At 23.0% G+C, this 16774-nt stretch overlaps 1 protein-coding gene across 2 annotated transcripts; it reads left to right on the top strand.

Moving 5' to 3' along the window:
- Positions 1–554: 554 nt before the first annotated feature.
- Positions 555–15964, top strand: Bm4285 (the record flags this gene model as incomplete). Of its 2 annotated transcripts, XM_043079213.1 has the most annotated exons (16): positions 555–686; positions 1294–1374; positions 9714–9779; positions 10348–10545; positions 11161–11305; positions 11562–11737; positions 12023–12121; positions 12777–12959; positions 13226–13330; positions 13513–13671; positions 13957–14105; positions 14292–14495; positions 14765–14884; positions 15021–15102; positions 15372–15574; positions 15766–15964. In XM_043079213.1, the coding sequence occupies 16 exons, from the start codon at positions 555–557 to the stop codon at positions 15962–15964; spliced, it is 2301 nt and encodes a 766-aa protein (XP_042935147.1). The 2 variants fall into 2 exon arrangements, with proteins under 2 accessions (XP_042935147.1, XP_042935148.1); XM_043079214.1 differs by lacking the exons at positions 555–686; positions 1294–1374 and adding an exon at positions 7800–8939.
- Between the last annotated feature and the right edge of the window lie 810 nt (positions 15965–16774).

Raw genomic sequence — 16774 nt, 5'->3', positions numbered from 1 at the left:
TTCCAAATATTCTTTTAATTTTAATAAATAATTTCACGAAGTAAACATTTAATACTGTGTTTTTCGTATGATATAATTTTTTTTTCTTAACAAATTTTGCATAAAAAAAAAAAAAAAAAAAAAAACGAAATATTATTGAAAGACAAGAAATAAATTTGGATAAACTTTTCATTTCAAAAAATTAACATACTATCATAATGATTTTCTTACTGTCAATTCATTATATGTAATCATAAAAAATAACAATTTCTCATCCATAAAATCATTTTCTGCAACATTAAACATTACATTCTTTAATGAATTTTCATACTTTATTTATTTGTTGCTTAATTTATTCAATTTTACCACATTTTGATGCATTTTTTTTTTTTTTTTTATTAAATTTTAAGGTTGGAAATTTGTTAAGAAAAAATTTTCCTTGATTAATTGAATTAGTTAAATTTTTCTGAAATTTTTACAATTCTAATTCCACTTTTTATTTTCATTAATTTATTTGTTTCTTTATTTTTTTCTTCCTCTTTTGTAGGCGTAATTCGGCAAATTGTGATTCACTGATGTTCGACAAAGATGCATCATCAAATGAAGCAGCTATTCATAAAGAAAGCGATAGTAGTAGTACTAGTAGCTTATTTATGGTTACCGGAAATCGGCGCTCTGCTAATTTCCATAGCAACCTCGATTTAACGGTATTTATTTAATTTTAGCTATTTGTTTTGTTCACGAAGTTTAATTTAATCTAATTTTGTACTTGAAAATTTTTAAACTGGTCAATAGATGAATTTAATAAAATGAAATTCATTTCCAATTGAATTATTTCACTTTTTTTCATCTGATGCCTTATTTACTTCAATATTGAGGATAGCTGCAGAAAAATTTTTAATTTAAAAAAAACTAACAATTTAATTTTCTTGAAAGTTTTCATTTTCAATTATTTACATTTTATTTCCAATTATATATAATATGAAATAGTTTAAGTAAATTTTGCAGGAAATGATAAAAGTTTTTCGTCTTCGTGTATTATATGTATAATTTTGGATTTTTTCAAAAGTTAAAATTACTATATTTAGTCAAATAAATTGATAGAAGTTTTCTTTTTTTGTGCCACCATTTTTATTATATAATGTGGCATTTTCGAAATTCCCTCAAAAAAAATTAAAATTACTGTATTTAATGTTAATGAATTTTTGGCATTAATATGAGAACATTTGGATATTTCAAATTTGTGCGAACAATTTTTGTTGTGTAATATGTAATTTTTGAAATTAGTTCGAAAATTAAAATTACTATATTTAGTCAAACGAATTTTTGGCATTTTTGGAACGAATGCAAAGTCAACGTTTGGATGATCAACGATGTGAGATGCCCGATATCCATGTTAGTTCATTTTTTTTTTTTCATTCTTTTTGTTTTTTCCAAATAAAAAATTTTTTTCTTTTGCCATACTTTCTGTAAATTTTCGGAAAAAAAATATTATTAATTTTGCTTCTTAGTTAGATAAAATATTATGCAAATTTAATTCTAAAGAACTTTTTTTTTTCTTTTGCTTCCAAATAAAATGAATAATTAGAAAACAGTATGAAAATATGTGATTTTAAAATTGTTTTTTTTTTTTTTTCGAAAATAAAGAATGCAAAATTAAAACGATTTGCAATAAATATTGAAAAGCATAATACATATTATTATTGCAGTAATAATAGTAAAACAAAGGCAATATATTAATTCAAAATTAAAATTATTAACTCATGAAGAGGAAATTTAAAAATTTACGATTTTCTAAATTAATAGTCAAATTTAGTCGAATAATTTATTAACTTGGTAATAATTAAAAAATGCTAAATTAACTTAGATATGAAATGACTTTAGGAAATATTTCATTGGTTTAATAAGTTAGTCGCTTATTTCCAAATTAGACAAAAACAAAAGGTTTTTTTTTTGAAGTAAAATTATAATACAAAGGAAATATGAAATTGAAAATGAATATAATGGATAGATATAATCATATATGATGAATGTGATAGAGAAAATTCCTATGCTAAATTATTATAAAAATTTATTATTTCCCAGTTAAAATTTATTGCTTCCCATAATTCGACTAAATTTGAGAAGTAAATTTTAGGGAAATGTTGTTTAAATCGAGAAAAATATTAAGTAGCACATGTACTTCTACATCACCTCTTCCTTCTTATATGCTTTATAATAATTATAAATTGATGAAGAATTTATGAAAATTCGCATATCAATGATATAATTATTATAAAGTTTGAATATTATATTTTATAAAAAATTTTAAAAATTTAAATTACCACATATATACAGTCGAGATTTGACCACAAAATAGAATGACATATAATAAATAATAAGACCAACATATATACGTCAATTAAACCTTATTCAGAAAAAATAAATAAATAATTTATTCTGTCTCTAATGATGTGTATATATTAAACTAATCTTTTCATAATAATTTCTAGTTTAATTGACAAATAAACTAATTATTATATGCTAACAAATAAACTAATTTTTTGAACTTACTTTATAACTTAATTAGCTAATAAATTTATAATATTACTTATATAATTTGTATGAATTAGTGTAGTGTTAATAGTTTGCGTAGGCTAATATAATAATAATAAAGAAGTAAATACCATACGAATTGCAATGGAATAATAAATAATGCACATTATGCAAACCACAACATTTAAAAATGATTGATAGACTGAAATTTCTGTTGTAAAAAATGGAAAAATATTTACTCTTTCTTTTTTTGATATTGATTTTTGTAAATTTACATTTATGATATTGAAACGGTACAGTTATTAGTTATTATAAAACAAAAACAGGTTCCTTCATATTTTCTCTCTCTAATGATGTGGCAATTACCCGTTTTGCATCCCCTATTAGTATTTATTATTGTTATTAATGCTATTAACAGCGCCATTATCATTGTTATCATTACTTATATGATCAGATGCATTAATATTATCTCTTTGCATTTCTAAAATTTTGTTATTTATTGCTTGAATTGTAATATCAGATATGATAAATGCTAGTATTATCACTATCATTATTAATTATCATTATTAGTAATACAATTGATTATTCAAAATAGGAAATTAGCTTTTTGCTCACTGTTCATATGTTCGAGTCATAATGTTGAATCAATGAAATCGTAAAATTATTATAATTAATCATCAGCTACCCGTAATAGTTGTATTGATCGATTAGAATAGTTGTAATCATTGTTTTTATATTCATTATTTCTACCAGTTAAATTCTATAAATTATACCAGTTTCATTAATTTCGCTGTTTTTGTAACTTTTACATTCTATTTTTAAACGAAAACATCAATATAATCAAGTTTGCACAAATTAAAATTTTATGCTTTTATTATTGCTCTTAACTATAAGATTTTTTAATTCATTTGACAAACTTCAATCAATTTTGTGATATCTTTTTGACTCAAACAAACTAATCAATTAAATATAAACAAAATTGTTCAATTCTTATTTAATTATGCATGCGTAAAAAATTGTTGATAAAGCAAAGGTAAATTATTTTCAAAAAAAAAAAAAAAAAAAGAAAGTCACATAACTGTAATTTGAGTAAAGGACACTTTTAGTATTCCTTAATCTTTAACCTTGTTTTTTTTTTTTCTTCAAATTTATCGAAAAAAAAAGCAAAAGCGAACAAATGGTGACAATAACAATGCGACCAAAAAAAATTTAGTTCCATTTTATTTTATTCTCACCAAATTGACAAATTGTGATGTGATAGCGAACTAATTTGTGCTTCTTCCACGACACAATAGCATTATAATTTCGAAAATTTTCAGAAAATTGTTTAAAAAAAAAAACCAACTTCAAAGAAGGAAAATTAAGTTAGTAAAATCTGACAAAGTATATAAATGTAGTCATCAATTCATCTTTATAGTAATAGTAATAAAAGTAGTGATAAACAGTTAATAATAATAATGAATTATTATTACTCTAAATAGTAATAGTAATAATTAATAATAATGATAACAATAATAATAATTAAATCAGTATAAATATAGTTCCGGTGATAGCAGTAATAGTAATTATCGTTGTTACAACAATTACTTTTTGTTTTTTCTTATTTTCATCTGAATAATAAACAGTAAATATATAAAAATAATCATACTAATATTTTTTTTCCTGATAATTATCCTAAAAAAAAAGAACAAATCTTGTTCTATTTGGTCCTTTTTTCCGCTTTTTTTTATGAAGTAATCAAAATTTTGGTTTTTTTCTCATTTTTTTAAATTTTAACAAAAAATTCCAAAAAAGAAATTAAACCGTATTATATGTACATTTATAGAAAGACAGGTTTTGATGTGAAAATTGAGCATAAATTAATAATTTGAGAGATGAATTTCGTTTCAATTGATGATTGCATGTTTGTCTTTGATAACAGAAATTGTTTGGTTTACTAATCTTCTGTTTATTTATAATCTTATCTTTTCAATGAAATTATTTGTTATTCTACGTTATGATATTATCTCTTATCACATATTATCCTACTACTTTACTTTTGAGCTAAAATTACTTCTTATTCTTACCCTCACCCTTACCCTTACCCTATTTGCTTCCTTTCTCTTTGAATAAAATAATTTCTTATCTTAAACTAATGAACAACTACTTTATAACAAATAATTAATAGAAATATTTGTAATTAATTAATTGATATATATTGATATGTAAATGATTATTTGTTTTACAGAAATATATTGTTTTAGTTAGAGCACAAAAAATATTTGTTTGTGAAATATTTCTTTGGTTTATTTCTCTTCTTCTCTTCTCCTTATCTTTCCTTTTGAAAAACTTTATATTTTTCTTTTACAATATATACTAACCTTATAATATATTTTTCTCACCCAACTGACAATTTCTCTTTAAATATTAAAATGAAATTATACTTTCTTCCCTTTTTCCAATTTCTCTCCCTCTCCTTCTTTTCAACATATCTCTTTGCTTCCCTTCCCTCTTTCTTTCTTTTTCCCTGTTAATAATTCTCTATTTCCTTGTTTCTCCTTTCACTAATAATTGTTTTATTATTATTATTATTACTACTATTATTGTTTTCAATCAGTTTATACTAATTCCAATGTTATAATTTATCATACATTCATATTATACTCTTCACTCTTTATAAATTCATAATTATTTATCTGTGGGAATTTAAGATAAACAATTTTTTCTTTACTAAAAAGTGTCATTTAATTTTTAATTCAAAATTGATTCGTTTTTTCTCGAAAGAGAATTTTTTAGCAGAAAAAAAAGTTATTTTGAAGATGCGAGAAAAAGGAAGTGATGTAAACAGATGATTTTATTTATTTTTTAGCAAAAACATTTATTTATTTAGGTATTTTAAGACTAACAAACATTTCACAACAATTGTGTGAAATTATTTTATGTAACTTTTTTCAGTGTCATTTGCTTATTTCACTTATTTACTTTTTAAGCAATTAAAATTTAACAAATAATAATCGTTAGTGTATTTCTAGCACTAAATGTAGCTTCATCAATTGTCATTTAATTGTCAACTGTCATTTAAAATTTCGCTTGGAATACTTAATGAGAATTTCATACTTCTTTAAATGATTAATTTGTACATTTTTACAAATCATTAATTAGCACTTAACGAATGCATAAAATCTGTTTTCTAATTATAATTCTTACAATATATGTACTCTTTGTACCTCGTTTTTCTGTGTTCTTTTTGTTAAACATATTTTAAATAACAATAGTTTTTGATTTAATTTAATTAATCTAAAAATCAAAATTAGACTTATTAATGAATTTTAAACTAACGTAAAATGGAACGCACATTGCCTTCGTTTTTTTTTTATTTTCGTCGTTCATTTTGTTGGAACAAAGAGAGAAATGTTCGATTTCTTACGAAGCTATCTTTAAATTTAGAAAAATTTATCAGCTTCTTACTCTATGCAACGCGATAATGCAGTAACAGGTGGTTGTTGAATTGCTTAAATTACATTTCTTGTTGAAAGAAGTCGTGAAAAGCTCGTTTCCTCTTTTTTTTTTTTATTTCATTCAATTTAAACGATTAATTTTAACAAATTATAGCAAATAAATGATTAATTTCAAATGAAGAAATAATTTTAACATAAATAATAGCGCAAAAATAAATAAAATATATGAATAATTAAGTAAGCAATTTTATAACAATAGAAGATAATTTTTTATAATAACAAAAGGTAAACCTTTTTTTTTACTTTTTATAATAGAAGGTAATTTAATACAAATAATAAATTAGTAAGTAATTTGATTAAAAAATTTCTTTATTTTTTCTTTGACAGCTTTTTTACTTAGATTTTTGCATAAAAACAATGTATAAATGATGTAATATTTCTGTATTAATTTGAAATACTCAATAAAAATATTATTTATTTATGCATTGATTTTATAAATTTAAAAAAAAAAGAAAGAAAATGAAAGAGGAAAGGAAAATTGGGAAAGATGAATGAAAATCACAGCCGTCAAGTTTTAATTATTGTATATATTTCTCGTAATTTACTACTAATAATTACTTTACTTTGTATTGAAAGTTTGATTTATGTGAAGGAAGTTGGGGTAAAAATCATAAAATTCTTTATTAATAGCTTAAATTGGATTTTTAAAAGAAACAAGAAATAATAATAATAATTTGAAAAATTTTTTATTCTTAACTTTCTTATGTTTCCTTCCTTTCATTAATAATTCGTTCTTATTTTATTAAAATTTTCTTCACCATTTCAAATTTATTTCTTGCATTTCACATTATTCTTGTTTTTTGTTTATTTCTGCAATTGCTTTATAAATATTTTAAAAGATTGATGTTACGAAGAAATCACTGAACAAAAAATAATAAATCAAAATTGATAAAATAAAGTAAAAATTAAACAGTGAATTAGATAATGAGTAAAACCAACACATATAATTTATAAATCACTAGTAACTTACAAGTTTTTTTTCTTTTTTTCAGTTTGTACCAATTCAAGAAATTAAATTTAATTAAGCTACTCATTAACTATGATATTATTTGATATATTAGATTTTTGTATATATTTTGCATCTCTTTAATTATTATTTTTTTTTTAATATCAATTTTTTATTGATCTGAATAAAATCTGTATGCACACCTGTATAATATCAGCTAATAATCCATCTAACTATCAATGGTACTTCATTATTTGGCTTAACCAATCATCACTTTAGTGATAGTATTATTATTATTATTAGTGTCACGATTATTATTGTTATCAACAATCATTACCACTATCATTGTTATTTATTATTGTTATTGTTATTATTACTATTACTCATTTACCTATATAACATTTCATTATTTGGTTTAATCAACGATTATATCAGAGCTTTTTTATCATTATAATTATTTATTATTATCCATTTAAGTATCGATGACATTTCTGCATTTGCTTTAACTAAAAAAAAAAAAAAACAAAAAACAAAAAACAAAAATATTTTCGGTTTTCCCACTTTTCTTTTCTTTCTTGCGGTTTTTTTCAAAATTTTGAACAAATTTTCAGTAAAAATTTTATCTTTTTAGCAATATTATTTGACATATATTTATCCAATTTTTTTTTTTTTTTTTTTTCACTAATTCTCATCAAATTTAATTTTATCAGTTAGTATCGCCGTTTTAATGAATTAGCTGTAATTTGATAACAATTAATGAAAATCTATTGCGATAATATCAACAGTGATAATTGGCTATTTATAATCAGTACAAATGGATTTTAGAATTTTTACTTCATGAAATGATCCAACGATCATCTATTACTACTTTTCCTACTTCTATTTCTACTACTACTGCTACTACTTCTACTATTGCTTCTACCACTGCTTCTACTGCTACAACAATCATTAATCAGTCAAAATATTCATTAAAGAGATCTAAATTACGAAGAGATCTAAAATTAAAATCACGAAGTATTAGTACTATCAATAATAGTAATTTACATGATAACAGTAATGATGATAACTGCAATGATAATTTATATCATAATCCAATATATGATCTCGATGATTATCATTATTTGCCAGTGAAGAAGTATTTTTCCGTTGATCATTTCAATCGATTGCTTTTTAAATCACCACAACAACAACGACTTGCAGCAAAATATCGAAATTATAAGAAAAATGAACTGATAAATCAATCACTCAACTATTGCAAACTTATTTCAATGAAAACACAACCAATTTCACCGCAAAATATTTATTCACTTGATTTATCATCCGAAAATTTAAACGAATTAAAAGCAAATCATCCATTCGCATTTTGTGTTTGGAATTCAACGTTAAGACAAAAAGATGAATACGAGTCATATCGTTCCATAAGACAACGTTTCGCTACAATGAATAATAATAACACATGCAATTGCTTCAGTAGCTCAAATAATGATACTGATAGTGATAGCGATAACGATAACGACGATAGTGATGATTATGGTGATGATGATGATGATAATGATGAGGAGAGGGAGAAGAAGGGGGATGATTTAATTTTATCAAAACATCAATATTTTGATAAGTCGGAGATATCGTGGTACAATGAAAGCGAAAATTGGAATAGTATTATTAATGATAATGATAATGATAATAATAATAATCATCAATGGATTAAAACACGTTATGAAGAGACCCGAATTGATCGAGCTAAATTTATGGCATCTGCTGCTGAAAAGCTTCTAACAGCAGATCGTAACATGAAGGAAGCACAGCGTTTCAATATTTCACATTCAAGAATTGGACGAACACGTAGTTTATTTAACTTATTTTTACCACGTAAATTACTTTCGATGGAAATTAGCACGCCAATATTGATTAGTAGTACAAAGTCAACGGAATACTTACGATGTTTACCAAAAGTGCAAGCAGTTGATAATCATTTAAATGACGTAAGGATTTTGCAAAAAATAAAAGTGAAAATATTTTTATTTTTTGCCAATGAAAAAAATATTTGGCAAACTAATATAATTAAAATAAATAAATGAATAAATTAGTGTACGCATATATATGATAGTATGATTAAAAAAGTTTTCCTTTCGACTTTTTCATTTAATTGTTTTATTTGTATTAGTGAAATTATTGTCTGTGCTATTAATTAGTAGTGATAGTTATTATTTGACGATATTATCTTAATTGAAAAATATTTTATCTTTCATTAATATATTTTGATGATCACTGAAGGAATGATTAATTAAATATAGTTCTTATAAAATTATCGACAAATGCTGATAAAATGAATTAAACTAACAATCAAATAATTCATTCGTAATACTTAAAATGCAAATTTTGTATTGTTTAATAATGATAATAATTAACAGTAAATGATAATATATAATATAGCAAATGTTTCTTAGCACTTAAAATGTTTCTTATTTTAGTATTTACAATTTATCAATAATTGTTTATGCAATGATAATTAATGATATAATAATTGAAATAAAGTAATAATTTTACAGTAATAAGAATTATAATTTGGTAATATTTAATATTTTGAGTAACATAAGAGTAACAATTTGCTTTTTTTTATTCATTTTTTAATAATAATTTGTTTTCAATTTTTTAATTTTGGAACATAATAGTGGTATTTCTTCTTTTGTTCTTTTTTTTTAATTTTTTTTTTTTTAGAAAAAAGTGTTTGCTTATAATAATAATCGTTGTTTTAGAACAGTGCAATAAGTCAATGTAATGGAAATGGTAGAATTGTACAGACCAGAGATACTATCAAAGAGGTATGGAAATTTTTTGAAATTTTCTATTTTTTTTTTGAAACATAATTATAAAAATTTTCTATTAAATCGATTTGGTTAATCAATATTTCGTCTTTGTTAAAATTCAGTAGGTAATGTGTTTTGGTAATTTATTTTCTGATGTCATTTTCAGTCAATAACAAAAAAATAAATAAATAAGTAAATAAATGAACCAATAAAATTGCATTACTCAAAATAAAAATATTACACTGAGAAAGAAAACGAAAAAAAATTTTTTTTTTTTAAATTTATATAGATAAGATATTCAGTACAAATAGTATTAATTTTATTCTGCTCATTTCATTTTCAAATTATATCAATTTTATTTACTTCAATGTCCTCAAAAAAATTTCTATTTTGATCAAAATAATAACACTACTTAATAAAGAACAATAAAAAGTTTTTTCCTTCACAAAATTTTAATATTTTTTTTTTCGAATGAAAAGCATTATAAGAATGAAAAAAATTCAAATATTTAATTTAAATTTAATTTTTCGTATGGATAAAAAATAAATAATATTAAAATGATATTGAAGAAAAAGAATTTTAGATTTTAAAACATCCTGGACCATATCCACAAATTGTCTTACCTGCTGGTGGCGGTTATTGGATGGATGGTGTAAGCAACTGTACCATTAATATCGATGATGATGTTGTTGGATGTTGTTCGGCGACAAGTAGTTGTGCTCGATCAAAATTAGAAACTGATGACACGTCGCATTGCTATAGGCGACATTTCGTTGGCAGGGTATATGTGAAAGAAAATTTTTCTCATTCTTTTTTAAGATTATTTTCTGAAAGAGAAATAATTAAACTGAAATAATTAATAGTTTAATTATTTCTCCTTCTCTACAATATTAATAAAATTTCCTATAATCGTATAATAATAATTTCATATAATAATAATTAGTAATAAAATCATATAAGTACGCTTACTGTAGCAAATAAGAATTTGTAAATATATGAAAATTTATTGATAAATTATCTAATCATTTATATTAAACAAATAGGAAATAAATGAATTATTCTGATTTATTTATTAAGCTAAATAAAGAAATAAAAAAGCAAATTGTAGAATATTTTGTTAATTATACCTTATGCATGCGCATGTTAAATTATTTCATCTAATTTTGTCCATTAATAAAACATAAGATATGAATAAATTAAAAAAAAAAAGGTTTACCTAATATAACATATTATAGTCTTTTTCAGTTTTTTTTTTTTCATTGCGTTTAAATTTTGGAATAAAAAAAAAAAAAGGATTCGGAATATAAATATTAGAGTATAATCGGAATATTTAATACCACAACACTCTTCGAATATTATTAGATGAAGAAACTGCTAATAAATAAATATGTTTTAGGAGCATCATGATTTCTATGCAATTGATAACAAACTAGGACCACTGATATTATCAGCACGAACGGAGCTAATCTCATCACAGGAACATTTTAGGATTATTTTACGAACTGGACATGGAACTGTACATGAAATTGTCCCTGCTTCTGGTAATTTTTTTTTTTAAAAAAAAAAGGAAAAAAAAAAAGATAAATAAATAAAATAATTATTTGTGATTAAATTTTTCTTTTTCACTTTATGCTTGAAAAGATAAAAATTAATTTTATGCAATTTTTAATGCATATTAATAAAATGATATGCAATTATAAAGTAAAATATGTTGTACGCAGATATAATTTTAAAAACAAACAAACAAAATTTTTTTTTTCACTACCTTGTTAATTAATTAATTAATTATTTTTTTAGCTCTAGCAGATCGACCAACTGCAAGTCGTATGGCACGACTATTATGTGATGAAGTAACCACGGATCGATTTAGTCCAGTGGCATTCCCGGGTGGTACAGAAATGATTTTAAAATATGATGAGCATGTTTTAACAAACACTTACAAATTTGGTGTTATTTATCAACGATTCGGGCAGGTAAAAAATATGAAATGAAATTTTTGAAATTTTAAAATAGAAAATATTTATTTTATCAAATAATTTTATTTTAGGAAAAAGAATTTTTTTATTATGTGAAAATAAAGAAAAAAATAATTTTATAAGTTTAATAATTTGTAAATTTTACAAAATAATGCTTCAATTACTGTTTCAATTTTATAATATTAATATTAAGTAGTCTATAATTTTAATTTCTTTTTTTTTTTTTTTTTTTTTTTTTTTTTTTTTGCTTTTGATATGTAAAAAATTGATTTGTATTTATAGACTACCGAAGAAGAGCTTTTTGGAAATGCTACATATTCAAGTGCTTTTGATGAATTTTTAAATATTATTGGTGAACGAATAGAACTCAGGGATTTTAAGGTTATTTTTGAAATTGAATCAAATAATTGATTATCATATGGCGTATTAGCAATTAATACTTTTTTTAGAAAAAAATAAAATGCTTAAAAAAGTAAAACGAAAATCTAACTTTGAAGATTTTAAGAAAATAATTAGGGAGCAAAAAAAAATGTAATATCAATTCAATGTAATGAATTGTTTAAAAAAAAATTCTTTTCCTCATTTAAAATTATTGATTTATAAATATTTTATGCTATATGATTGGTGATAAATTTTAGAAACTAAATAATTCTCTATTTATTATTCAATTCTATTTTTAAATATTTTAACATAAATAATTCACACATTATTTCTTTTTGATTTATTAATTTTATATTTAAGTCATTCATTTATATTTGATCATTATCATTCCATCTTTTTCTATTAAAATAATCACTGATAATAACATACATTTTTTGTTCTTATCCTTCCATCAAATTAAATTAATATTATTTTCCTTTTTTTTTCTTTCACTTTCTTATTCATTTTTCATTATGAAAAAATCATAATTAGTGAAAATTTTGTTACTTTAAATAAATATTATTGCTAGATGATAAGGAATATTTGCTATTTGCTGAAAAGAAAAAGAATTATGAATTAAAATTAATAATAATAATAGTATTTATACTTTCTAAAGGGTTATCGTGGTGGCTTAGATACACAACATGGTCAGACAGGTATCGAATCTGTTTACTGTCAATTTCGACAACGTGAAATTATGTTTCATATATCTACCATGTTACCGTATACAGCTGGTGACACTCAACAATTACAACGTAAACGACATATTGGAAATGATATTGTTGCTATCGTTTTTCAGGTTACTTTTGTTTTTCCTTTACAAATTATTCATTAAAATTTTTAAATAGAAAAAATTTTTTTCCAAATTAATTTTTAAATAGAATTAATCAAATTTCTAAGTGGGAAAAAAGGCCAAATTTTAATTTTATTAATAGAGAAATTTATTAATAAGTTTAATTTTCATGTATTTAATCATTGTTTCGTTCATTCAACATTTAATTATTTTTGTTATTTATTAAATAATTATTATTCGTTAATTGAATAATATTTATGAAATAATTTCAGGAAGAGAATACACCATTTTCTGCTGATATGATAGCAAGTAATTTTTTGCATGCTTTTATTGTTGTTCAACCTATCGATTCATGCACTGAAAAAGTTCGCTATCGTGTAAGTTTTATTTTGTTGAATTTTTTCAATAAATTTCAGCAAATTTCTAATTTAATTTAGCGATGTTTCCAAAATTTAAATCCATTCTTTTACCACTTAACTTTTAGTTATTATCATTTCAAATTTTCTTTTCTTATAATTCTTTCATTTATGCATATATCATTATCATTTTTTCCCCTTAGGTATCTGTAACAGCACGTGATGATGTCCCGTTTTTTGGACCTACTCTTCCGGCACCATCTATTTTCCGGAAAGGTCAAGAATTTCGCAATTTCTTGCTTACAAAATTAATCAATGCTGAAAATGCTGCTTATAAATCGACAAAATTTGCCAAACTTGCTGTAAGTTTTGCTGAAATTTTTAACTTAAAATTTAAAGACAAAAAAATTATTTCCCTATTTTATGAATAATAAATTTTTAATACTTTCTGTAACTCTATAATCATTATATTACTAAAAAAAATCATTATTTAACTTATGATATATACGGAAGTAATTTAATGTTTAAAAAAAAGAAAAACGCATTAGATATATAGCAATTTTTGACCTTCTTAATTACTGTTTAATTACTCAAAAAATAAATTAATTATTAAAATTGCTATCAAGAATTATGACTTTTTTGTGCAGGAACGAACACGTTCATCGTTATTAGAGGCGCTATATGGTAATTTAAAAGAACGAGCACAATTTTACGGTTTACCGTTATTGGAAACAACAGATAATATTTCACATCCAACCGGAATTTTTCATTCCGTTAAAAAAGCATTAGCCGGAAGGTAAAAATATTTTCGTTTTGTTAAAAAAAAAATTTATTCATTAAGGTAAAATATATTTATATGGAAAGTATAAAATTTCCAATGTCATTTTTATCCCAAATTAATAATTTATTTTTGTTTTTTATTTTTCCATAAAAATGACTGAATATAATTTGAATGAAAATTTAATTCATTGCTAATTAACAGGTCACGATCAGTTTCTCAAGATGTCTCAGTGTCATCATCCATACAACATCCAACAACAGTGACCATTTTAAATAGTCCAAAAAGTGCCAAACGAAAATCATACAACGGTGGTGGCGGTGAATCAATTTCCAGAAGTTCAACCACATCAACGAGTGGTGCTGGAAGTAGCATTCAACAACGAAATTCTTCCAATGATTTTAAAAAGTATGTAATTATATCTCTTCTATATGTTTCATTAAAGAAAAAAAAAGACGAAACTAAAAATTTGTAAAAATAATTTTGGAAAAAAAAAACAATTTAACCATTATTTTGTAAATTTTTTTTTCTTTCCATAATTTTTATTGTTATATTTTAAATCAAATGTGTTAAATTTATACTTTAAATTTAAAAAAAAGAAATTTTCCACACTATTAAGATTTCAATAACTTTAATAAATAATTTTAGTTAGATTAAATTAAGTAAATATTATACAGATCATTGCAAGTGCATTATCATGAAACAGACGAAGCATATGGTAGTCGTGGTGATAATTCATCTGGATTATTCTTGTCAATTCCATCGCAAAATGCTGCTTTGAAAATTGGCGATTTGTGGTAAGAATTTTTTGTTTTTTTTTTTATCTTTTTTTTTTAACATTAAATTAATACCGAAAAAATTTCTTGTCCAATGAAATTTTTGAATTTAAATCAAAAATTGTACATTAAAAAAGATAGATTAAATTTTTTTAAGTAAGCACAATCATGGTGAATGGGATTTATCAAGTGGTGAGAATGAAAGTACTGAAATGGGACATGATTCGGATACCGGATTGGTAACTTTTTTTTTTTTTCTCGTTTCAGTAATAATTATGAAAGTTCCGGCAGGGAAGAGACAGGAAATTATGAAATTGGAAAGAAATGAGAAAATTTATTTGGAAAAATGTTTGCATATTCGTTAAGAAGTCAATAATTCGTAATTTTATATACTATTAACTCCTATTTTTAATAAGCAGTAAATGTTATTTGTTTAGTACCATTCTACATTCTTTTTTATTGATTGAAATTCAAATTTTTCCCTAATTAATTCTAAATCTTTTTTCAGGAATCATTATCATCCACTGAAGTAGTACATTCAAATCGTACACCATGCAGTTTCTGCATTGATCGTCAAACACCTTTACGAGAGGAAGAAGTAAAACGTCTCAATGAACTTCTTAATGACGTAGAAAAATTACGAACAGAACGAATGGATTTATTACGTCAAAATGTTACTTGTAAAACAGATATTAAAAAATTGAAAGAACGGTAATTTAAACATTATATTTCTTTTGTATCTTTCATTAATAATTTAAATTAATATTACTATAATTATTTCCAATATATTAGAGTTGTAACGTTGATTATAAATTACGGTTAAAATTAGAAGAATTAGAAACTTTTTATTACAAAATAAACTAATTAAAAATTACAAAATAAAGTTAAAATTTCACTTTCAGACAATCAATATTAGCTGGTGATTTGGATAAAGCAAATGAAGAAATTGCAAGATTACGTAAAATATTACGTCGATCATTGCCAAATGAAAATTCTAATGAAATTAATCAACAAAATCATACTGATCATACATTTACTACCACTATTGTTACTCCTACTCCTACTCCTACTCCTATTATCATAACAACTACTACTACCTAAACTGATTATCACTGTACCTCGATGTATTTTGTATTTATGAAATTACAAATGAGTGAAATATTATCATTAATTGATTGATTTTTTTATTTAAAAATGTTTCTGGAGATGTAATATTTGTGAAATGATAATATTTTCCATTCTTTTTACAATTTCATCATATATTTAATTTTTCGAAAGTTACTGTGATAATCAAATGAATAGCAAAAGAAGTGCTATCTTTTCTTGTCTAAAATTTCTTTTTTACGACTTTAATTTACAATTATTGAAAACTCCTTGTTTACTCGAAAATTGACGTATTAATTAGTAATTACTTTCAATCCAGTCATGAATGAAATATATAATTTCATACCTCTAATACAATTTTACTTTTTTTGCATCATATCCATTCTTTCCTTTATTATTATTATTCAGTTTTGTTATTGTATGTTTTTGTGAATAAAAAAAATTTTTTGTTTTATGGAATGAAACTTCAATCTAATATTTTTGTTTTCTATGTGAAATGAAATTGAAATTTATTAATTTTTGCAAAAAATGTTGGGTGTTGTCCGTACACGAATGCATTTTTCATCATACTTTTGTATAAATTGCTTTTCTTTTTGGTGTTGTTAAGCTATTGGTAAAAATATATTCGTATCTTTAGGCATTTTTCCGAGTACTGCGTGCATTAGACAAACAAATAAACACTGAAATTTTAGGAACTCAATACAGATACCACATTGACTCAATTTATCCAATACTTCTTGTCACTTTCTGCTGAATACTTATTGGAAAGTTTCGAAGATTAATATTATTTATTAACAAATAAACGAA

Source organism: Brugia malayi (assembly GCF_000002995.4).
Source record: "Brugia malayi strain FR3 genome assembly, contig: Bm_v4_Chr2_contig_001, whole genome shotgun sequence".
NCBI lineage: Eukaryota > Metazoa > Nematoda > Chromadorea > Rhabditida > Onchocercidae > Brugia > Brugia malayi.
Note: the sequence above shows the minus strand (reverse complement) of the source record. Positions and strands in the feature narration are given on the sequence as shown.